A 26,220-nucleotide genomic window follows, 5' to 3' on the forward strand; every position below is an offset into this window, starting at 1 on the left:
TACAAGGCAAGCTCCAAAGACCAGGGACCTGGGTAGTGAGGGAGAAACCTAAGTAAAACATCTCCCAGTGCAAGAGCAATGAGCAGAGATATGAATACACAGGAGGAGAAGAATGCTTCCAAAAACAATGGTTCTTAACATCAATGAGAGGAGTAAGGCACTGAGCAACACAACCTGGTAATGAAAGATGCCAGATCCCTAAGATGGGAATTCCTAGGCTGCCTGGGGCCAGAGAACCTGCTAACATGTTATCAGCATCTCATGAGTTGTCATTTGCAGACAAGATGCAAGTTGTACCTCCAGCAAATGGGAAGCAGAGGCTCCAATGGAGTCTCAGGGCTTTCAAAGTCTACTGAACGCAGGCTCTTGATTAGTTTGGCACCCTGGATGCTGTTCTTTCAAAGTGATATGTAAGCAGAGAGATGGAGAACCAAAACAGCTATTTACATCAGTGTGCACTTACAGGCAAGTGGGAGATGTAGGAGCACCAATAGACCTAGGCAAGGGATTCCATGGAGTGGCTGAGAGGGTGGTTTAAAAAGGAAATCTCCTAGCAGCCACACTTGCCTTGCAATTAGGGCTCTGCACTGCCACCTGAGGAAGCCAGGATCAACCTCTTGCCTCCTCGTATGGCAGAGACTCAACTTGCTCTGGGACACCCCTGGGGGAAAGGGAGAGGCGCCTCGTGTGGCTGTGCAGCAGCCCCTCTGGTTGGCATATCAACAGTGCTAATGGGTTCAGAAGGGAGTCCCAACGTGGCTCTACTCAGCTAGGAAGTCTTGCAAAAGTGGGAGAAACACCCTTGCAGGGAATAAAGGGCCAGTCTCCCAAGATTCCCAAATTCTCTGGGGGTAGGCAAGAAGCTTCCCAACAACCTCAGCCCCTCCACACTGGAAAAGGGATTTGCTGCCATCAAGATCTCCATGGCCAAGAGGGGTGGCAGGAAGGAGAAAAGAGAAAGTACTGAGAGAGACAAGGAGAACCTATCCTGCTTGACAACAGCACAGATAGGCCCAATTGCTTTCCAAATACTCTTGAATCTAATCCAATGCATTTCTAGGGCACCTAGCCTTGGTGTATTTAACTACCAAACAACAGCTATAAAGAACACAGCAAAAATGCAAGACCTTTCAGACTGCATCAATGCCTTTCACTCCCTCCCCACCTCCTGAGGAAACATCAGAAAGGAGAAGTTACCACTAACTTCTTGGAGAGGAGTGAAGAGGAATCCCTGGCCTCCAGTCTTGTTCTCATCATAGGAGCCAGCCTGATCTTTCTAGGCTCTTGGAGTGAAGATGGAACTTTTCAGGGCTCCCACCTAACAACTGTCAATGTCCCTTCAAGCTGCAGGGATAGGCTACAGGACTTCAGTATTCCTGGGTGAAGATGAGGGGATCTTTTGCCAGTCAAGTCTTCTCCTGTTAGAGTGAAACTCTGCTTATAGTGAAGCTTTTTGGGGTGTGTTGCCACAAAACCAAACATCACTCAGAGAGGGCTCCACTGTATCAAAGTTCAGGATCCATAAACCTCCCTATCATGAGGGTCACAGAGGTTGTGATAGTGAGAGATAATGTGGACCCACATATCCATCTTATCTCTCTTAATCCTCCAAAATAAGTCCCTTCTCCCATGCTGAGCACCAAATACCCATTAGACAGCCATGATTTCATGTGCAAAGACAGGCTGGCAGCACAGAAGGAGATTAGCGATTGCTATGGTGAACTGTTATAACAGAGAGAACAAAACGTGATTAGAAAGGGCAAGGTCTTTAATGTTCCCTTGGTGCTAGACTTAGCCCCCATCATATCAATGTTTAGAGAGTCCTCTCTAAGTGGAGGTGAGGGTCCTACTATTAAGGGGTCTGTGACATACCAGGGCAAATCCAGACTAGTGGGGGGCTGGGTCCTTGTTTTGGGCCCTTGAATAGAGCGTCATGATGCTGCATCAAGACATCATACTGTTCCACCAAAACATGACGACAGTGGGTCACAGGGTATTGTGATGACCCAAGCTGTCACGCACCAATGCAGTATCATGATATGCACATCATTAGGTGGGACAAGTTTGTGTGCTTCCCAAGATTAATCTGGGGGAAGAATCAAAGCCCCAAAGACTCAGAAACCAAGGGATGAAGAATAGGCCCATGAATGTTGGTCGTGTGAACAGCTGTCCAGGTGAGCCACAAACAGTCCACATTCAAAGAAGTCTGCAAGGTAAAAATTAAACTCATGCTGTAAGCTTCACATACTGTACCAGACGAAAAGTCACACAAATGCTCAGAAAATTGAGGACACATAGGTCATGATAAGAGGGCACAGTAACTAGTGGAGAGGAGAAGTAAGAGCAGTGATGGAAACAAGGACAACAGTATTTTTCTCTGTTTCTTAAAAATAATTGCCTAGTGGATTTTTTTCCCCCTCAGTGCTCATGGTAGATTCTGGATTGACAGCTGCAGAAGACCAAGTCCTCCGTTTAATCCATAGAGCAGGTACAACAAAGGCATTGATAGGGCAGGTTTACCATAAGCTCTGTACCCACCAGTGGGCTTCATCTGTGGTCAGTTGTTCTGGACTATCATAGTTATGTGCAATGCTTTCTACATACCACCCAGTGCCTGAAATCTTTAATCTCCTATGGCACTCCACTCCTGCTTGTGTCTCCCTTTTCAAAAAGAACAGCAAGTGCTAGCTCACCAAATAACTTACCTGCATTTTGTGTCAGTTTTGCACATCAGATTTGCTTGCAGCTTGGAAATGATGATGCATATAACTCTGATAAAGATCAGGAAATTCACCTGGAGAAAAGAAAGAAGCAGCTGACATTGTCATCAGGAAGTATATGTGCAAGACAAGACATGGATGAACATACATTGTGTCAAGGTGTCTATAGACAGGGCGCTGTGTATTCCACGATTCTGCAGCTGCAGAATTTGCTATGGAATTCAGCTCTTGCCACAGAACCATGCTCCAGAATCTGTTTCTAGCTTTTACAATTGGATAGTTCACCCTTAATATGTAAACTGAGCATAAATCAAAGAAGTGATGCCTGCCTGAGTCTGCAGACAGCTGGAATCAGGATTTCTAAGTGGTATAAACTCTCCTATTCATCCCAATACGTGCCCTGTGGTTTCCAGAATTCTGTGACCGAGGTATTTGGCATTTTTCTAAAATACCATGGAATTTGTCATTTTGCTGTAGCTAGGTGTCTGGCACTGTGTTTTCGGTCAGAAACAGAATTGGTTTCACATGATTGTGTTTCTGAACTGAAGTGAGGACCAAGAACTCCCCAGTTTTCCTATAGGACAGTGGCCAGTGGGCATCACCAGTACATCTTTCATATGAACTCTCACATTTTGTCTCTACCATTAACCCATCCAACCATAACAATCTCTCAGCTTTGGCTCCCAACGCCCCCCTTGTAGTTTCCTCCCCATTATTACATGTGAAGAGCAGAGCTGCTGTATAGTAGCTTTGTTAGCTAAAGTGTGTCCTCCAGCATTGAATGCTCTGGTCTCTCTATCTGTCTCATTACATGTATGCTGAATCCCTGTATCTGCTCCTGGTCACTCACCCCAATGGCGATTAGAATGGGCAGTCTGATGATCAGCCAGTAATTCATGTTTTGGTTTCTGGTCCAGCAACTGGAGAGGCAGCAGGGAGGTTAAACACAACACAAAAAGCTAAGTATATGCATGAAGTCTCTTCTCTCTCATCACGTCTCAGCAGTGCAGATGATGAGAACTAGATACCAGAAAGGCACATCATGCTGACATAGAAACAGATGCAACTACTTGTGGTTCTTAGAAACATCTGAATGCCTCACACTAAATTACAGCACCCAACGGGATGCTGTTAGCCTGTCTCTCTTGCACTCTGGTGACTAATCCTCCTACATAATTTTCTATCATTGTGAAGATTTACAGCATTCAATCCATGGTCCAAATATGTCATCTGGCTGAGCAGGAATTTGTTAAAAATCTAATATTTTGCTGCATGGTAGCTACCCTCATCTTTCCATTCAACACTTTTTTTTTTAATTAAATCTTAAAAGTGCCAAAGTCAAGTCTTCTTGTTACTTGGTTGTTTATGAATATCCTATACAACAGCGCATCTCAAAACGGGGGTCCGCGGCCCAACTGATCAACTCCTCTCCCTCCCTCAACTCCTTCTCCTCCTTCTTCCTCTATCTCCCGGAGGCTACTGAAACCAAACAGCAATTTTAGGAGCTAGAAGACCAATGGCGCAGTGAGGCTAAGGCAGGCTTCCTGCCTGCCCTGGCTCCGTGTGGCTCCCAGAAGCGGCTGGCATATCTCTGCATCCCCGGTGGGGAGGGTGTAGCGGGGGGGGGGGGGGGAGGCAGGGACTTTCTCCGCACTGCCTGCACCCTGAGCGCCAACTCCACAGCTCCCATTGGCCGGGAACTGCAGCCAATGGGAGCTGCAGGGGTGGTGCCTGCAGGCAGGGGCAGTGTGCAGACACTCCCTGACCCCCACCTAGGAGCCACTGTCAGATAGATGTGCCAGTCACTTTTAGGAGCTGCCCAAGGTAAGCGCCGCCCAGCTGGAGCCCACACCCCAATCCCCTGCCCTAGCCCAGAGCCTGCACCCAAACACCCTCCTAGAGCCTGCTCCCCAAACCCCCTCCTGCACCCAAATTCCCTCCCAGAGCCCGCACCCCCTCCTGCACCCCAAGTCCCTGCCCCAGCCTTGTGAAAGTGAGTGAGGGTGGGGGAGAGTAAGCGACGGAGGGAGGGGGGAATGGAGTGAGCGGGGGGCGTGAAGAGGTGGGGTGGGTGTGGGGCCTGGGGCTGAGCGGGAGGGGGGGCGCAAAAATTAAAAATTAAATAAAAAAAGTCGGCCATTGGGTTGCTAAAAAGTTTGAGAACCGCTGCTATAGAAGGGAACTGCGTTGCGTTTGTCAGATTTCCTGCCTCTCTCTCACTTCCCCCCCATCTCAGTGTTAAGATTAAGCATCTACATCTCTACCCCGATAGAACGCTGTCCTCAGGAGCCAAAAAAATCTTACTGCATTATAGGTGAAACCACGTTATATCGAACTTGCTTTGATCCACCGGAGCACGCAGCCCTGCCCCCCCGGAGAACTGCTTTACCACGGTATATCCGAATTTGTGTTCTATCGGGTCACATTATATCGGGTAGAGGTGTATATTTAAAAAGCGCCTATTCACTCCCTCCGACCTGGGCTATTTAATGGAGATCAGGACAAAGGGCACGTCCAGTTCTTTCAATATATGTTTCAGTCCCAAAGACATTTTAAAGAGAAAGTTATGAACAAGTAGCATGCAGGATTCCTAACATTTGCATAAACTGGAGTTAATAACTTTATTAATCTCCTATCGAACCATTCAACATTATTAAAAGGCACCAGTTCTTATCAAACCCAACAGATTAAAACACGGTGTTTCTACACCATATCTGTTTTTGAGCTATGACAAGCCATAGAGAGAGTAAAAAAATTTCCCAAAAGATTCATTACATTTGATTTCTTTTCAAGTCTCAGCTGCCAAAAACTACAGTAATCTGTTCACCCTGCATTAGCCACTTCACTTATCCCTGGCATAAGAACATGCCAATTACATCCTGGGTGGTATTAGTGGGGGTAAGAAAAGGAGACTTGTAATGGGAAAGCTAGCTTCAGCTTTAACCCTGGAGATCCTAACAAACCAGAAGAGATGCAGTTGCACCTAGACGTTACAGTGATGGAGACCTTAAAATACCACCTAGAAAAGTGAAGCAGCTAAGCTTGTAGCATCACAAATGTCCATATCTGGCAGGGGTAACAGGTCTCTGCTGTTTTTCAACTATATTTCATTTTGGTGCACACAACAAATATATTCTACCACCAGACCCTGTTCTACAGTACTTTAGCCACTGATGAATAGCAAGTGTATATTTTGTGAATAGTCAGTGCAGCTTAACTGGAACTAGGTGAATGGGAGAACCACTTCATTGGCATGCGTGAGTGGGAACCAACTTCATGTAGCCTTTATAATTAATTTTATGTGGATACTTCTGAGACATGCTAGATAACAGGCATGGCTGGAAGCAGAGTTTTAATTTCTGAGTAGCTGCAGTAGATAGAGACAATTTTTAAGGTTCCTAGTAATGACAAAGACTGAGATATGGTTCTTTACATTAACTCTGCTACATTTATACGTGCATTAAATTGGTTTCCACAGCACAGATCAGCTTTCACTATTTTTAAATTTATACAGATTCATGCAATAAAAACACCATTACAGTGCAATTAGTGTACCAGCACAATTAAAGTGTCCAGAAAATAAAACTGACATCTGTACGTGATTTCTTGTCTATTTGTACTTTCTGGAGTTGTTAGAGTAATAGAAACATTAACATCTATTGTGACTTGGATCTATTCACTGGCAACTGAGTATGCTCACCGCCTCTCAGACCACGTTTAGCAACTCACAGCATTTGGTCCCTAGTGGGGAAGTGATCCAATTAACCGAATATCGCTGTAAAAACTCTGCTTTTGCGTCCCAAGTTTATATTCCTAAAAAAAAAAAAATCTTCAATGCACTTTTGTCTTGGTTTGGTGCAACTGAACAGTCTGATTTTTAAAAAAGCTGCAACCCAGTCCCTGCATTTTGCATCCGCAATTAACTGATGGTGCAGATGTGGGTGTGTGGGATGAATGTAAGTACCAGATTTGTGGGTGCATTCCTATAATTAAGAAACATAACCTGTCTTCACTTCCACCCACATATAATTGGACCCACAAAAACGGAGATAGATTTTAAAAAACGGGAGTTGAAAATGTCTTCTTTTAATAGAGCAATTCTTTTTAATGAATGGCAGTTTTTAGAGGAACTTCACATTTGTAGCCACAATTGTGGCAATCCTGGTCAGGCGGGAAGGAGATAGTTTGCAAGTAGATCTCCTGTCCTTGCAGGCTACAATCCTTTATTCTGAGTGGTTACATTCTCAGGATTGCCTAGAACATTGAGCCATTGTAGCCCTGACCTTATTTATTTCGAGTTATGCCTCATAACTGGGGAGATAGTTGAGTCACAAATGAAATTTACAGCCTTCTGCACATCCACAGTGGCAGCACTATGGCAAATGGCATGAAAGATATCCCTAGATGCACTAACAAATGCCACGCTGAGGCCCGAGGCATAGAAATCTTGCCCTTCAGAGAGGAAGCTGCACAAGGTGATTTATTGCAGTATTTTACAAATATTTATACAAGATTTAGAAAACCTAATAAGATGCAAAAATTGTCCCTTTTAGGGTCTGCTGAAGGCAGCAAGCAACAGTTTTCTTTAATAGAAATCATAAGTCAGCTCTGAGCATTGCATAATGCAGAAGGCTGAGGGAGAGCACTTTGAATACATTTTCCACACCAACAGAAAGATAGGCCTGAGGAGCGCTGGCCGTTCAAGTTCTTTAAAGCTATACTGATCATCTGGACAAAACTTGCAACGGATCATTGGAGCCAAGGTCTTATTACAGAATATAGTTGACACAGACCTGGACAGAACAGTCAGAAAACCCTAGGATTATTTTAGCCTGGAAAGGAGAAGAGTTAGAGGTGACTTGAGCAAACCATTTTGTATTATGAAAGACAAATAAAAACTGATTCCTGATATCCCATCCCTTGAATACTCGGTCAAGGGGAGAGTTGATACAATGTTGGGCCCAACTACAGTGAATTTTCACACCATATTGGTACCTGTCTAGCAAAGGACTGTGTTTAAACAAAGTTTTCTAGGAAGGTGCAGCGGGGAGGGTACACTGAGTGGCAACAGGGCCCAAAGGGCAGTAAGCAGAATAAAAAATAAATAGCGTAGAACTGTTGATCAGCACAAAAGACGTTGGCCATGCATCACATTATTTCCATGCTCCCAGCCAGTCCCTATTAGAGGAAAGCTGCTACTAGCCTGTTGCTAGAAATAAACTTTGGTAAAATTAAATGATGCCACTGATTTTTCAAAATCAGCAGCTACAGTGAAAGTTAACAGAAAACAATTATTTCAAGTTCTACAGCATTTCCTTATGCAATGTAGTCAACCTGTGCAATTCTCTGCAATGCAAGGGCAGCCAGATAGACAACATGGCTGTATTTTATAAAGGACTGAATAATAGAAGCTAAGACAAGAATGGATAATCAGATCTCTGCTGCAATGCATAAGCTGATCACTACAGGGGTCAGGAAGGAATAACACAAGCAGAGAACATTGTGGGAGGTTTTTGCCTTCCTCTGAAGCATCCTGGAGAGGCTATTGCCAGAGGCAGACTATCAAAGATAGTCTGATCAGGTATGACGACCTCTACAATGGATATTGTAGCTGCTGAAAAACAGATACAAATGTACCTCTCTTTGACCTGCAGAGGAACAGATAAACAGACATATGGGGAATTCTGACCAGGAATGAGCTTGTGTGCCTTTCAGAAATGTTATGCAAGAGCTTCATACACAACACAAGCAACTACATGGGATTTCAGCACATCAGCCATTGCCAACGCAATCAAACCAAACCAAAAATGACCCCCCCAACACACATGCCCCACAAATGAAATATCAGCTAGATATTAGAACTGAACCAACCCCTCATCTTCATAGAGGTACTTGACAATTCCCCAGGGGATAACAAACAGCATTGGTACACCTGAGAAGAGAGGAGACAAGATAGATACTGACAATCAGAAACAAGGAAGAGCAGGAAGGACTAAAACCTCATATGACTTAAGAGCAACATAATTAGCCAGTGACAGGGTTGCAGCTCCCATCCAGTGTACCTACTCATCACTGTTCCAGGTCAGCAATGCTGCTAAGTTATCATCGTGCAGCTATTTAGTGGCTTATATAAAATGAGTTAGGGGGATCAGTCTAGTTCCGAGTGGACAGGTGTTCGTGTGACAAAAACCACCTCCAAAACTGGCACTAATTTGGACCTCTTGTTGGCAGCTTTCATTGAATGGGCCACGGAGACCGAATTTGGGAGCTCCCGCTAGGTCAGAGTAGGGTGACCAGATGTCCCGACTTTATAGGGACAGTCCTGATTTTGGGGTCTTGTTCTTATATAGGCTCCGATTACCCCTCACCCTCTGTCCCGATTTTTCACATTTGCTGTCTGGTCACCCTAGGCCAGAGTGAATACCGAGTGGGAGGTGTTTTCTTGGGGAAGCTTGCAGTGCTGTTATTAAGACTCAAGGGCCATCAATCCAACACCTTTCACTTGCATTATATTTACCCACATCTAAATATACACATAAAAAGTGCATCTGTCAACTGATAGTGCCGGAAATGTCCAGAAACAATGCAAAGGGGGGAATGTTTCATTAGGCAAAGAGGGATGAAACACAGTCCCAAGAATGAACAAGGTGTCACATTTCCATAATTTCTCTGTGAATCTGTCCCTCCCTGCACACCCTTTCAGGTTCTTTACCCACATTAGTGCCAAGTAAGGTGGTGTATAATCCATGGAGTGTATTTAAAGGTGTGTATGGGGGGAGAGTAATAAGTGTTATGATCCGCAGTGGTCTGGAAATCTCAAAACAGTATCTGCAATGTGAACTATGCTGTAATAACTTTCAGTTGTGTTGTACTGTATTCTTTCCCAGCCACCCAGGAGAGCAGGCTGTTACAAAGAGACAAACCTTCCCTTGATAGTAAGGACAGAATGAGAAGTAACAGGCAGCAGCAGTAGCAAGGAAACTTTCTGAAGCGTTTTATAACTAGAGTAATCATAAGGACAATGGAGTGAGCCGGCCAGGGGGAGGTTGCCAAATCACCATCACTGGAGGTATTCAATCCTGAGATTGTGTGGGCATCTATCAGGATGGGTTAGTGAGAACGGTCTATGTGGTCCCACAGTTTGGGCTATAGAGCACCTCCCAGACTGCAGGGGGGTGAATTACAGAGTGCACTAAAGTGCTGCCCTGTAACTTCCCCTTATGGACGCTGAGGGCACAAACTCAAGGTACCTGGTTTGCATTAATGTAAGTTAGGTACCTGTTAGTTTGCACCCACAGCATTCATATAGGGGAGTTGCGACGACGCACGCTAGGGTGCGATGCAATTAACACCCCCACTGTCTGAACTGCAGGGCCAGATAGACAAGCCCCCAGTTGTGCTATGATGCCTAGGAAGTGGCTTAGGCGACCCACTGCAGATCACTTTCAATCCCAAATGAGTCTTTGATTCATGGAAGCTATTAAATTAGACTTTGAATTTTTCCCTTCTTGACTTTGCAGGGAATTAAGGCTGGATTAAAAGTCACCCTAATATGAAATTTACAAGATGAAACAAACACTCAGAGAACAAGATATATTTCAGTAAAGGAACAGATGTTTAGAGTGATAAGTGCTATGATTTGTGGAGATCTTCATAGCTTGGATACATCAGAAATCTCTCCATATTTAATTGCATTACTTGATTTTGATTTTTTGATTCAGTGAGATTCAAATTATTAGTGATACATTTTAAAAGGGCCAAACTAGACAAAGCCTGTCATTACTGAACCACTTCAGAATTCTGATTAGAAAGTACTCAATTAATTAAAGGTAACATGGTGATTGGCATCTCCTCCTCCTCCTTCCAGTTGCTATCCAGTGCTGCTACATCAGTCATGTCCCATGTCACTGCACTTTAATCCAAGGCCCTGACACTTGACAGTATTGTGGAAATTTATGAGTTTTAATTGATATTGTCTGTACTGCTTGGATATACATGCAGCGCTGACCAAACTTCAAAAGTTCTGTTCCAGGAAGTGCTAAACTCAGTATATAATCTGGGACATACTCTCGGAGTAGCAGGGCTATGAGGGATAGAGTCTCTTATTGTTCCAACGTCCTGGTCAGGGATCTAGTCAGGGTATGTCCCCACGACATTACTTAATCCACATAAATCCAGTTTACAATGGACTGTATAATCTGAAGCAATGCCTCTCTTGTGATTTATAGCACAGAAAAACAGTATTGTCTTCAGCATCTCCTAAATGAATTCGTTTTCAAAGATCACAAAGGCTTTGTCTGGACAAGAGTTTGTGATCCTGGTCTTGATTGTTAATTAACTTGAGTTAATTTACATGATTGTGAATGTTAGTCTAGACACGCCCCAAGCATGTGTGGTTTGCTCGAAGACTCAGTCTAGGGTAACTTTTGTGTAATGTACCAAGAATGCATGTTCATAGGAGGGAAATCCTAACTTCACATGATTTAGAAACCTCTACCCAATGGAGAGGTTTTCCTTGTCAAACAAACCCATGATGTATTTTGGTATATGTATAGTGGTTTGGCTAGACTAAGAAAAGATGTCAAAGTGAGTTCAGGGCTTGGTAATATATTAGCAAAGGGAACACATCTTTTTCTCCCTCTCCTTTTCCCCAATATGTCCGTTGGGATCAGGGATCTAGAAGTTGCAGATCTTTAATTCTATCCACACATTTCTAAGATTACATTCATCACAGTACACCATGGAAGCAAATCAACATTTACCAACCATCTATTCTCAATTCAGAGGGAAAACTATGGTATCTCTAATGTTATGATTTTTTAAGTGGCAGCCACAGGATAAGATGACTGCAAATTATATTAAAAAGGAGATAACAAGATCAATGGTATCTTTTATTAGATTCATGGTTACACTTTACATCTGCATTGCTACAGACCCAAAAGTTTTTCTCCAAAAATAGACCTCATAATTTGAGCCACATTTGACAGTTAATTTTTCTTTCTGAACTGTTTCCATCAATTTGGTGCTCATGAAACTGAGGGGTTTATAACACTGGGTTGAGTATTATTGTTGTTTATTTATATTACAATATAGCCTAGGAACCCCAGTAACGAAGCAGGTACCATTATGCTAAGCGCTGTAAGCTAGGAAAGCTTCTTTCACACAGTTCCACCAATGCACTTTCAGCCCGACATTCCCACCCACCCCAGCTATTCTATTCCTGGGCTCCACACACAGTTCTGCCATAGCACCTCTTCCCTGGCCACAGCAGGCTTTTCAGTGTAGCCATGCCCTTAATCTAAAATAAAGGCCCTTCTGATATAAGTTTCCAATTACTCTGTGTAGAGAAAAAATAAACAGTGGCTGACAGTTTCAAAGTCAACCAGGGGATTTAGACACACAAAACTTCAGTGTGTCTAAATCCCCTAATCTGGTTGGAAAGCCTGAAGCAACAAGAGCAATGGTCCAAAATGCAGCAGCGGTATGTACTGCAGGGCTTGCGGCTGCTATTATAGAATGCTGCAGTATTTTTAATAAGGCTCTTGATATCCCCGGTTCTAACAAAGTCTTTTACTTGAAGAAGCAAGTTAAAAAGGAAATGCCTAATGGAACAAACACATCTAATTGCTACACTGAGTCTATATAAGACTTTGAAAGAAAGTGTTCTTCCTGGATCTCTTCCAAACTGATCTTCCGTGCAATCTGGCTTTAGACACTGATAGCTTCATTCCTGCAGCTCTTTCTTCCTTGGAGTAGGTTTGGGTTGTCAGCTTTTCTGAATGGCAGCTTCCCTGCTGTGAGCACAGCTGGGTGTAAAATTGCTGCAGGAGCTCAGAGAATCTGTTTGGCTTTTTATTAATATATTCCTGTTAGTCTTTAGTGCTGCTAATTGCCTCATTGTATCATTCTCCCTGCACATTGCAATTGTGGGATGTTGCTCAGGCATCATCATTTTCCTCCTCTTCTGAATGTAAAAAGTTCCCTGTTCCAGTAGCTGCTGGTGGGCGTATGGATGGGTTGAAGTGTAATCTGCTGTTCTCATAGACTATTTTATACGGTGCTGATGTAGTTGGTCGGGGTGAGTTGGGTTCAGTGTCTGCTCTCTCAGGCTTGGTCTACACTACCCCCCCCAATTCGAACTAAGGTACGCAACTTCAGCTACGTGAATAACGTAGCTGAAGTCGAAGTACCTTAGTTCGAACTTACCTTGGTCCACACGCGGCAGGCAGGCTCCCCCGTCGACTCCGCGGTACTCCTCTCGCCGAGCTGGAGTACCGCAGTCGACGGCGAGCACTTCCGGGTTCGACTTATCGCGTCCAGACTAGACGCGATAAGTCGAACCCAGAACTTCGATTTCCAGCCGTCGAACTACCTGGTAAGTGTAGCCAAGGCCTCAGACTCGGACTAAAACAACAATGTCTTGCTGCCTTGAATGCTGTAACTAGGAATAAACTATGTATTTTAAGAAACAAAAAACAAACAAAAAATACCAATGTGTCATCATCACCATGACCACTTTACATTTGGTGTTCCTTTCCCCCTGCATCCCATTGTCTCTGGTGGAGCAAGAGTGCTTTGGGGCTCTTACATCTGTGGAGCATTCAGCTCATTGTGGGCGGTATCAGAAATAAATAGCAACAACATTCTCTTTTCCGCTGCAAATGAGCCTGCTGCTTCTGAGTCAATATTTTGCTTAGCTATAGCTGTGCTGCCTTCTAGACTGAAGGGAGTAACTCATCTACCTGCCCCGCCATTTGCCCAATATGGCCCATCAGAGAGTTCTTTTGTTGTTGCTATTGCTTTTGTTCTGGATACAGTATAATTTTTCTAGCAGCTTTGCACATGGTAGCGACAAGGGGAAGATGTGGGCTTTGGTTTACATAGCATGCACAATACAGTACATGCGTGCATGTGTGAAATCACAAAACGTTTTGCATAACTCAGACCGTAAGCCCGTTGGGGTCAGGACTGTCTTTTTGGTCTGTAAAAAGAACAGGAGTACTTGTGGATGCTAAGAAGTGGGCTGTAGTCCACGAAAGCTTATGCTCTAATCAATTTGTTAGTCTCTAAGGTGCCACAAGTACTCCTGTTCTTTTTGCAGATACAGACTAACACGGCTGCTACTCTGAAACCTGTCTTTTTGTTCTGTGTTTGTACAACACCTAGCACAATGGGGTTCTGGTCCATGACTGGAGCTTCTTGGTGCTAAGGTAATACAATCAATAACAATTCATGGAAACAAGCAAAAATATAACACTGCCCTCTCCACATATTCCACTTTCCCCACTATTTTCTACAAGGACCTAGCCATAAAAAAAAATGGAGATTCCTGACAAAAAATCCAGGGCCTCTTGTGGAATCCTGTGAATATAAAAGTGATGTTCACATAAATGACTCCCAATTTGTGAAACGGGGTGAAAATTTGCCTTGCATTATTTTATTTACATCATTCAGGAAAGGTTTGACATTTTTTCCAGTTTTGCTATATGGGTATTTGTTTTATAAAAATAAACTGAACAGAATTTTTAAAAATCAATTACTTATTTCTACAGTCAAAGAAAAATAAACTCAAATCTGCATTGACGTGAATGGAGCATATCCTAATAAATAATAATAGTAAAAATAATAATCCAGCTACAGAATAGTCAATTATGAACCTTTAGCTAACATGTACTTGGAAAAAGTCTTTTAAAATATTTTGTAATTTAGCATTTTACTCCCTGTTATTTGTTAAACTTGCCAAGAGGCACAACAGAGAAACACCCCCTGAGATTGCTTTTTTCGCCCCATTTGGACAGCAGTTTCACCCCCCACATTTTGAACAGAAACTAAACAAACATGGTAGTTTGGATTTAACAACCACCTTTTTATTATCATCACCCAGAAATTGCATGGGTTTCAAATCATCATCACGGACTCATGTAAGTACATCTCCGGGAACAATGTGTGTTTGTCAGCTGCTGCTGCCCAGCTTATGACAAATTTTAACAAAGCTCAGCATTTAGGCCTAAAATCTGGGCCAGATCCACTACAACAATTTACAACTACAACAATTTACACTAGGATCAGCGCCTACAGTGCCAGTCAAATTTATCTAGGGTGTAAATTCCTTTATCTTCATATACATGAGGATGAATTTGGCCTAGCCTATTTAGCTCTTGTTTGTTCTGTGACTTCATGCACAGCACTTGCCAAGCACAAGAACTACAGCAGAGCAAATACGGCAAAAAAAAACAACAACGAGTATTTGCAAACATTCAGGGGAACAAAACCAGCGAGCTGGATTCAGTGATTGCTCATAAACACTCCAATGGTTCTGTTCATGTGGATGTCTGGGAGAAGCTCAAACCTATATACATGAGATCACACACAGAAAAAATAGTGTTATCCAACCAGGAAGCAGAAACAATACCGTGAGGCTTCTGTGACCAATCACATGGCTCAATTATAATTATTAACTACCTCTCTTTTTTTTTTAGTTATAAACAAATATTCACAACAAACCGAAATTTGAGGTAAAAACATTCATTTAACAATGGCGAGTGGTGAACAAATTAGTGGAGTAGCAAATCAATTATTTAACCAGCTCTGATAAAAACCAGCAGGTGCTTGTTTTTTGGTTCAGCTTTATCAGGTGCAATGTGTACTGTACTGCTAGATAATGGCAACCTTTGAGATCTTCGTCCTCAAGGCCTTTGCATGTCTATGACCCATGTCCATAACTTCCCATTGTTAGATGGATGACATGAGGCACTAGCAACTGAACACACGTCACTTCTATTTTTTTTTTAATCCACTAGTTCCTTTCTGTTGCTAAGGTGATTTTTTTAAACAACTGATAAACTATGTCAAGCTACAGGACTCTTTCACTTAGAACAGGAACATCTTGTCTCGTTGGAGCAAACATGAACATTACACTGAGAAAAATCAGTCTACTCAGAAGACCTTCTGAGCATTCATGGCATAAAGAGACCTGAACCAGGGTTACATATTCATGAAGAAAGAATAATGAGCAAGGCAGAGAGACAGGAAGAAAAGCTATTCTTGCTTCATTTTGCCAGTAGTTACATTCACAATCGTTAAGTCTGATGTAGGAACGAGTTATAAACACTTCTGAGGGCACTTCCCAGGATAGGAGTAGTAGAGGCGGCTATATTTGAGAATGAAGGTGCATTAGCAGTGTTTTGTGCAAGTACCCAGGGTTGGAATAGTAAGGTATTCTGCAGGTTAGGAGTCAACAATGCTGGCAGGAGGCGTGGATGATGCCTAGACATTGAATGCCAAACTTTGGCATTGCCAGTAATTTTCACAAACTCAAAAATTAAATAAATTGACAGTAGTTGAAAGATGAGGGAGAACAAACAGGACTGTGTCGTTTTTCTTCATCATTTTCATCTTTTGTTCTTGCCAGAGGCTGAACTGCAAGCAGACATTTTTCAGACAAAATACACCCCCCCACACACACACACACAACTATTTCTTATAGAGGATTTTTGGCATTTTTGCAGAATATAATTTTGTTTTTATTTCTGTTCTGTTTTGCTCCCTGATGAGTTGGATGCCTTATAAAAGTTTTATAAGGGGCAGGGCTGCTCATAGGATTTGAGCTATGTATGATTTTAATAATGATTACACAGCATGTAGGTGCTGTTGGTATGCACACTATATAAGATGTAAAGAAAAGGATTCAGCAGCACTTTTTTGGCTAGCACATTCCAGCAGACTTGTTATTCCTCATATTTATTTATTCCCATCAACACACCAGAACTCTTTCACCTTTCATATATCACTGTGTATTCAATACAGGTAAGTTAGTAATTTGCAATGGATCATTTATATTAATCTCACCAGTCACCACATTTGCTAGCATATTCACAGAAGGCAAATACAGAAAACGGGAAAGAACGCAGTCTTCCAACAGCAGTTGTGGGAGCAAACAACCTAATTAGTTTTAAGATGGAGCTTGATGAATTTATGAACAGGAGTACATGATTGGGCTGCTTGTGATAGCAAAGGACTGGACTACACTCAGGGACGCAGGAGATCCCTTCCGGTCCTTTGTTCCTATGTAACACAATTAAAACTGTTGATAAATTGGAGAGGGTTCATAGAAGAGCCACAAGAATGGTTAAAGAATTAGAAAACATGCCTTACCAGTGCCAGACACAAGGAGCTCAATCTATTTAATTTGACAAAGAGAAGCTTAGTTGGAGAGTGAAAGATTCAGAGCTTTAGCATTTCTACTACAGACAGCTCGGGCTCAAGGGACTGAAACTTATCCAACTCATCACAACCCCTAATCTCTCTCATGCACAATAGTCACTGAACATTCCATCACTCTCCAGAAGATAACCACTTGTTCTGCCCATACAGTAGAGCTGACCTATCATTACCCTCATTTAGCAGCCCCAATAATATTCCACATAGATGTCCTTCCTTAGAGGTTTCTAAGGTCAGGCTTGACAAAGTCCTGGCTGGGATGATTTAGTTGGGAATTGGTCCTGCTTTGAGCAGGGGGTTGGACTAGATGACTTCCTGAGGTCCCTTCCAACCCTGATATTCTATGATTCTATGATTGCATGAGCCATAACCTTACATTGTACGTACAAGGAAATCCACTCGCTTGCACCCAGGAGTGGCTAGCATTTCTTCCTGGAGGTGCTGCTGTCTTCAGATGACAAACAGCTGTTATGTAAAGTGAGATGCTTGACATGAGGGCTATTCTTGATTGCCCTGTTCCATCTTATTACAGTTATATAGCATAAAGGTCTTTCATGTCAAGCAACTAACATACAGTGGTAAAGCATTGTGCTCCCATCATCCAGTTTATAGCCGTTTGTAGGTGTTAGTAAATTTTGCAGGGTCTCGGTGAGTTCATGGAGTTATATAGATGTCCCATGGAGCCTAATGTATGAATTTGTGCATAGTCATTGTTTTCAGCTAAAGGCTCTCATATAAGAAACTAAAATAGTGTAATATCTATAAAGGATTTTAAAAGCATTAGGTCAGATATTAGGAACAGAAAAGGAATGGGAAGCAGGATTTGAATTCAACAGGTACAGAAGAGAATATGCGTAGACAGACAGCTTTTCCTATTTCACCTGTCCCAAAACGTGAGATAGGGTAGTCACCACAGTGACTGTGTAGGCAAATGCACTCAGCAACCAGTAGATAATATGAGAAAGAAAACAAGAGACTGACTTACCCCAGCCAATGCAGAGATAAAGCCGAAAAATTCTCTGTTCAGAAAAGACCGACAGGACCAGCAGTGTGTACAGGTACATGCCTTCCACCAACAGCCAGTAATAGTTTGCAGCCACACAATACTGCATCATCACAAAAACCAGGCGGCAGCTGAGTGATTCCTGAGAGAGCAGAAAATACAGGTCAGTGAATGTAGCAGAGGTGGTGAAAAAAAGGAGACAACCCCCCCCCCCAGAAGTTCTAGTAACATGAACAGAAGAACAGGATTAACTATACACCCCTCTTCCTAGTCAAAAAATATCTTGACTAAATGGATCACACCTAACCACTGGGATAACAAAGGGTCAGCTACTGTACTTCAGAAACACAGCAGGTGAATTCCAAAGCAGAGAACTGTATAAAAGAACATTTACCCTTGTTTCTTTACACATCTACTGCTCTGTATACTCCCCTGTGTATACCTTAAGTGATAGTTTGCCAGTACAGTATAGGAGAAGGGAAGAGAAGAGTAGCTACAAGATCATCTCCAGTTACTGAAATCAGTCACTGAAAAATTTCAGGTCCACAGATACTATATTCTACAGATAAGAATTCTACTATTCCAGAAAACACAGTTGACGGCACAATGCTACCAATTCTTCAAAGACAAGTGATGTGTGATACCAGAGCAGTATTGCCCTGATGGATCATATCTGACTGCAAAACCCTCTTGGCCATTTCTCTGAATTTTACAACCGATCAGGAATCTAAACAAATTCAGTTAACAAATTCATTTGCCCATCAAATCATGAAACAAATCTGAACTACGCAGCACTATTTACACACTATGCAGAAGTACTCAGTCCTCCCTGCTTGAAGGAAGGGACTGACTGACAATCCAGAAGGTCATTGCCAATCCTCACATTTATGATTTTATATCAGCTTGTTAGTACACCACGAAGTCTGCATGTTACAAATCACAAGAAACTGATTATCGTGTGGGATGCACCCATCTGGTCCCGACAGGTGATCCCCGTTCAGTGGAAGGTGCAAAATGCCTAAGGTTCCTATCACAGTGCTCAAAGAGAGATTAAAAACCTTCCTGATTTTTCCATTTTCCAGTGCCTTTAACCTCCTGCATATGACCTAGAATCACAGCAGATACGTATCTACTCCCATTTAATTTCCAAATCACTGTCTCCCACAACTTGGTTACATTTTACATACCAGCTCTCAACGGGGAGAGAAAGCAGTTCTCTGGTTTCAGCATCATCACAGAATATTTACATTCTTTCTATATTCAGACTAAAGATTAAGTGACATGTTACTTTAGCTCCTCCCAGATTTGGATCGCATTCAAATCAAATCACCCTAGTTAGCAGGACTATACAGTACCCCAAGAATGACCAGCTCACTGGGTCACCTGACTGGATGGACAATGTCACCTGTTGCAATGGAACATCTGTCAGAATATTCTGTTATCACTGGAAATGGTGAGTGTGGAGTGTGTGGGGGGGAAGGTATGGAGCATTTACCAATACAGGGGGGAGGGAGGGGGAAACCTGCTCTTGACGTTTTCTCTGCCCCATGGGGACAAACCTCCAATAGGACAAGAAACACAACAGGGTAGCAATTATTCATAGGTAACAAGACTGGGATTGCATGACTAGAACTGTATAAAATGTGCCAAGGGACTCAAAGGAAAACTCTGTGGAAGTGAAGAAAATATTTTGGACAAACCTCAGTAGAAAGCAAAAGTTTCATGCAGGTGATGGACCACTGACCTCAGAAGCAACATGACTCCTGCCCCTACCTGGTAGGATAGGAGTCCTTCCCACTGGTGCTCAGGCGTAGCTGTTTTGTACATCCACTTCACCACAGAATCCTTAATGAAGACAGATACAGCACGTAGGATAAAAGAAGTGAAGAGATTCAGGTGAATGTAATTCCTAGTGCAGTGCAAATGCCTGTAACAAGAAAGCAAAGCCTGAGTCAGTGACTGTGTGTAGGCTGCAATGATACCATGGGTATCAATGAGAGAGGAATTGATAGATTCTGTTCAAAAAATCAGTGGATACCCATGCAGATGAGTCACTGGAAACTCATTACTTGCGAATGGCTGCGGGGATCTGAAACTCTCTGTAAGAAATATTCACCTTTAGGCAGAAGCCTAACCTGGAAAATTTCCGCCCAAAAGGTTAATATTTCAGAACAATTGGAGTGTGTGAAAAATAGGGAGTTATAATGAAACACAATTTACAACCTTAATTACAGTGATCACAGCTGAGGGATCTAAAGGACTGGACTTTTTACATAATGCTGTGTCTAAAATATTTAAGTGATCCTTCAGCAAAGAAAACAAGAGTGCAACAGGAATACTTTGGAAGGGTTCATGTGCTGGTGTGCAGCAAAGCAGCAGACTATGTTAAAGTATCTGTCCCCGTGAAGGGAAATTATCATACATATTAATTATCACTTAGACAACAAGAGAAGACTACATTCATCAACAGCATCCTGAGAGGATCACTAACGCCTTCCGTGAGTTTAAAAGAAACACGATTTTCACCTTTGTGGTGATGATAAAAAACAATGACGGAAGATCATCTTCTTCGTGAATTTCAATAGCCAGCTGCACAGACAACAAAATTGCTACCTGTCAAAACGTGTTTTGGGCGGGCAAAGGAAACGGGAGTTGTGTGATTGAAACTCGGCAATGAGGTGCTGTCAATATTTTACCAAAGTTCTCCCACTAATATTTCCTCCCTCAGCCTTGTGACAAACTATGTAAGCAGAAACACACATGCTGTAGAGGGGAGAGATGGGGGAACTCTATTAATTTGTTTTTCCATTTAAACAAAGACATTCTCACAACTAGGATCAAGAAAGTAGGCAGTGCCACTTGGAAAATTCATATTAAACTACGCTCTGCTGGAAGTGATTATTTTTTATTTCTGAAAAATATACTGAGCACATTATAGAGGAACAGTTGTTACGCCTATATTTTAAAGTCCTAATTTTTCAGCTCTGCAACGTTGGCTTGGAAAATAGATTTGGCCTGAAATTTTCTAGATTTCGTCAGAAGGCAAAGAAGAATATTTCTGCAAAGTTTGAAGAAGATTCATGAAGCCACTTTTAAGTTACAGGTCATTTCACAATTTAACCATGTTTAACTTTGGTCACTCTCTAGCTCAAAACTAGCTTGTTGCTACCCCTTCAACTTTCCATATTCTTAAATCTGCTTGAAAATTCATACACCAACTATATATAGATAGATAGATAGATAGATATAGATATAGGTATATAGATAGATAGAGAGAGAGAGAGAGAGAGAGAGAGAGGTGTGAATGAAGAAAATAATTTGTAAGTAAATACAGTTACTGATTATCTGCATTGTGGGTAGTTTAGGTGTCCAATACTGCTCCCACTGATTTCAATGGGAGGTATGGGGACTATCCTGTTTCCATTGCTAAGCATAGAAGGTTTCTACCCTTGACGTCAGTGGGAGAGTGGGAGCAGGACTGGACACTACTTGTTTGTGAGCATGTTGCCCCCTGTTGGCTGGTTGCACCTTAGAATTAATATAAAGGATATTCTATAGCGAACAGAGATCTTCCTTTAGTTCAAGGTGGAAAATCTGTGGTTTGGAACCGGGTTTCTGCTCCCAGCTCTGTAAGCACGCAAGGTTGCTGTGGATAGTTAGAAGCTGAGGCTGCAGTCAGAGTCCAACAACATGTGGATGTTAATTCCAAGGAAAAAGAAAAATCATGCTTCCAAACGTTTAGGGTTAAGTCCTAAATAACTAGAATTTGTCCCGATAATTATGAATAAGTTGAACAAACATTTTTTGCAATTTAAAGACTTTAAAACGGCTCCTTTTTTTATGTTTTTGTGAAGCCTCTAACATTCAATTTTTCATTTTCTTATGTTACAGTGCTCAAGTTTTATAAATGATGCAAAAGGCAAGTACATTTGTCACTTAGCACATTAATTGAAGTTATTTGTTCTTGGATTGACAGCAGAACACAGTGCTCAGCTGGAGAGACTGGAACTGTGGTTGGGAGTTTTGAACATCCTCCTTCAGAAAGATTTTGAAAACACCTGCCATGTTGGCTCAATCTGCACCATTTCAACAGCAAAATAAATTGCTCCTCAGGAGTATTTTTATGAATTCTGGGGAGAAGTCATCTTTGGTGGGGGTGATTTAGTGGTAGCCAGAGAGCAGTGACTCTGAATCCCTAAACTGTACTAATGCCTAAACGTGTGAATCATCATAATCCTCCTATGGCATTGACGGAGGCAGAACTTGTCTTTCTGGGTTTCCCCACAAATTTCAACTAGCGGTAGTCATTTTAAGCTCTCTTTGGAACACAAAGAGCAGTCACTGGTCCCATGTTTCTCAGCTGAAAAAAGATAAAATACAATAGACCAGGATCAAATATCTGCATTTCCTGCATTTTCTAGAGGTCACTCTGAATACCCCCATATTTGCATCTGCTTGCTCAGTATCCCCAAAATTCAGACAAACCAGGCTAGAATCAATGAAATTGCAGCAGGCATGCATGGTGCATTTATGGAAAGATGTATGGTCTAGGTCAGGCTGCCAGCATTTTTTTGATCAAACCTAAGCAATCTAACATATGTTCCAGGGTCCTTTCAATGGCTTCTTAGTCACCAGACTCTGTTAATTTCTATGCTCTTCCACAGAATTTGATGGAGTCATACCTAGAAGAAACTAATACATAGAGCTGACAGGAGGATGGCAATTCTGTTTCATGGCACTGTTAGCAGTTGGCGGGGCTGGGGGGGAAATTGTTCCACAGTGGAACAAAAATCTTTCAAATATTTTGGTAAAAATTGAATTGCATTGAAGTGTCTGTTTTCTGATCAAAACCTTGAGGTGTTCATGTGGGGAGGCTGGTCTGGCAGGTTCGAGTCCCTGATTCTGATCTCATTTTGATCTGGGATGAAAAACTCTGCTCTGAATCAGGCACAGCAGGGACTTGAACATGGGTTTCCCCACCTCCGATGCCAATCCCCTCACCACCCTAGCGTATGATAGTCAGTCTGTCCTCTCATCCCTTCCAATGAAAATTTTGTCAAAACCAATACACCTCCGCAAAGCATTTCCGCTTCAGCAAAAGCGTATTTTGATACATTTTTATTTTTGACAAAAATATTTCAACCAGGACTCCTAGTAGTTTAGAAGCTAAATTGGTTTGGGAGAGCTAAGGTGCCAGAGGGGAGCAGGGAAGGGGGAGAGGATGAAAGGAGCAGAACGGGGAGACGGTAGAAGGGAGAAGCTGAATGTTTCGAAGTCTGATGCTGTTTAGACTGGGAGACCAGCCTGGTTGCTTCCACTCTGCTTTGAGCTGCATCAGGATTACCTGAATCCAAGAAGGATGGCAGTTGCTATTACCAGGGCAGAGAATGAAAGAGCATATCCAATGGTGTAGATGACGGACACGTATAGGAGTTGTTCCTCTGGTGCGTCCTGACAGCATAAAAAGGAAACAAAAGACAGCACTCATTGGACCTGTTTCTCTTCTCCCATCTCCCCATTACCTTCCCGCCAACCCTACTTTGATGACACCTACTATTTTTCCATCCCTTTATTAGGTACTCAGAGGCACACATTACAAATCAGAATCTTCCACCTTTCCCATTCCCCAAACAAACAAAAATCCCACCCCAACTTCCCATTCAAATACACAAGCTTTGCAGCAACCCAGAAAGTCAATAAAACGAGGCTATTACAGAACACGGCAGAAGGGAGTGGGGAAGGGAGTGAATTCCAAATCCAAAGGACACTGTCCTTCCTACCCATATTGCCATGCAGACAGACACATCAACACATCAATTCTGCAATAGCAGATATAAATTCTGAAGACAGCATTTTCAAGCGGGGATGCCTAAAGCCATGTTCCTTAATGCCATATTTAGTGGCTTCTTTCATACCCAAGTTTGAAAATTTTGGTCCATGTCTTGAGGAGAAAAGATTTTTGTAGCACATGCAATAGCTAGAGACAGGCCTGAATCATGATGTTTGGGTTGTGGGGCAGGATTTAGATCCTGTATTCTGATTCTGGATCATCTCTAATCACAAATCTATTTCCAAGACTTATCTATTTTATTTCTCCACTTTGGGTTGATGACACTACAATTACTGAGCATTGTGCACTGTGCTGTACAAAAGAAAACACTCTCCCTGCTTCAGAAATTGATAAAACCATTCAGAGACACACGGCACAGCATGTGAGGGTTCAGACTGAGTGCAGAGGCCATCACTGACAGATTTTGTGGAATAAGAGTGTTTTAAAAGGAAGGATTTGAAGACTGCTTAGTCCAGGAGGAGAGACTTTGTCAGGGTCACAGCCTGGCACAACTTCTGAGACTCAACAGTTTGAAACATCAACGCAGCCCAAACTGATGTTTAAAGTTTAAAGGACATGATGCCTCCTCTCTCATCTTGGAGGATGTTACATTAAAACAAACCTTAGGGTGATGGCAAAACACTATCAGTTTGTGATATTTGTGCAGAGCCTCCTTCCGACATTCCTAGTGGGTTTGTGTTTGGGGGATGCCCACAACATGACAGTGATTTTTACCCAAACTAAGCCCTCGGTGGTTGGATATATGTTGTGATAATTGGGCCTAAACATTTACCTTAATTGTGAGCTCAACTGTAAAAAGTACATAAAAGTTCATAAGATGTCACAATAACCTATAACAACACGTACTGATGGGAAAAGGTATGAAAGGGAGACAGAAAGACTGGATTAGTCCAAACAAAAAGTTATACCAATATAACTCAAGGATTGTGTTAAGATCATCCCTTGTAATCAAGAAAAGGGTGGAACCAAAAATCAGTGAACCAAAACTCATGTTTTGAAAACTAGGCCTAATTCGTGAACAAAATCATGAGGGGATAGGCTATTCCACCCACCATTCCCTTGGTGGGTCCTTAAGAGACTTTGGGGAGAAAAATGGGTTACTGGAGTGAGGTTTACCATCAGCACCCCCCTCTCCTCCTCACCTTGTGGGACCCCATGCCTTCATCATCCTGATCCTGAGAGATATCTTGACCAGACTGGGTTCAAGAGAAGGACTCAGATGACACTGCCACCCTTACCAACTCCAGCTGAGTCCCAAACACCATCTGATATGAAACAGGATCGATCGGACTTTAACATAGATCATAAGAAAGGCCATATTGGGTCAGACCAAAAGTCCATCTAGCCCAGTATTGACCAATGCCAGGTGCTTCAGAGGGAATGAACAGAACGGGCAATCATGAAGTTATCCATCCCTTGTCGCCCATTCCCAGCTTCTGGCAAAAGTGAGGCTGGGGACATCATCCCTGCCCATTCTGGCTAAAAGCCATAGATGGACCTATCCTCCATGAATTTATCTAGTTCTTTTTTGAACCCTATTATAGTCTTGTCCTTCACAACATTCTCTGGCAAGAAGTTCCAAGGGTTGTGCATTGTGTGAAGAAATACTTCCTTTTGTTTGTTTAAACCTGCTGCCTATTAATTTCATTTGGTGACCCCTAGTTCTTGTATTATGAGAAGGTGTAAATAATTCCTTATTTACTTTCTCCACACCAGTCATGATTTTCTAGCTCTCTATCATATCCCCCCCCTTAGTCATCTCCTTTCCAAGCTGAAAAGTCCCAGTCTTTTTAATCTGTCCTCATATGGAAGCTGTTCCATACCCCTAATCATTTTTGTTGCCCTTTTCTGAACCTTTTCCAGTTCCATTATATCTTTTTTTGAGATGGGGTGACCACATCTGCACGCAATATTCAAGATGTGGGCGTACCAGGGATTTATACAGAGGCACTATGATATTTTCTGTTTTATTATCTATCCCTTTCTTAATGATTCCCAACAGCAGCAGCAGCTCCAGCCCATCTCAGCTAACTTCTTCTCTTTTCCCCAGGACAGTTATTACCATCTCTGATACTCTCTAAGAGTCTTAGAAACAAGAGGGTTTTTCCTTCTAAACACTCTCCAGCTACAGAGAAAGGGAACAAGGGATGTTGTTAAAATAAAAGCCTTACTTAATACTTTACATTTCAAATGCCTTAATTGTTTTTCCTTCTTTTCTTTATCTTTAATAAGAGGTTAACATGATTTTTAATTATATGTTTGCCGGGGTAATAAGCAGACGGAGGTCTCTGTAAACCAAAACCAAACCTTCTTTAACACAGTTGAATGTTGGACAGTGACTGGGTTATATTAACACCTTTAGCCCATATATTCCATCTACTTTAATACAAATGCATAAACATATTTGAAAAGCAGGCAATTAGGAG

The 26,220-nt window shown here is 42.2% G+C and overlaps 1 protein-coding gene across 1 annotated transcript in view; it reads right to left on the bottom strand.

Moving 5' to 3' along the window:
* Positions 1-26,220, bottom strand: part of GLP1R (glucagon like peptide 1 receptor) — a 54,603-nt gene that overhangs the window by 3,783 nt on the left and 24,600 nt on the right. The window contains exons 5-10 of the mRNA XM_054022854.1: positions 23,288-23,394; positions 19,717-19,870; positions 17,926-18,085; positions 8,592-8,652; positions 3,571-3,640; positions 2,706-2,794 (exon numbers count right to left, since the gene is read on the bottom strand). Of these exons, the coding sequence (XP_053878829.1) occupies positions 2,706-2,794; positions 3,571-3,640; positions 8,592-8,652; positions 17,926-18,085; positions 19,717-19,870; positions 23,288-23,394 (641 nt within the window). The remainder of the gene's footprint in view (positions 1-2,705; positions 2,795-3,570; positions 3,641-8,591; positions 8,653-17,925; positions 18,086-19,716; positions 19,871-23,287; positions 23,395-26,220) is intronic.

This window comes from Malaclemys terrapin, chromosome 3 (genome assembly GCF_027887155.1).
Source record: "Malaclemys terrapin pileata isolate rMalTer1 chromosome 3, rMalTer1.hap1, whole genome shotgun sequence".
Classification (NCBI taxonomy): domain Eukaryota; kingdom Metazoa; phylum Chordata; order Testudines; family Emydidae; genus Malaclemys; species Malaclemys terrapin.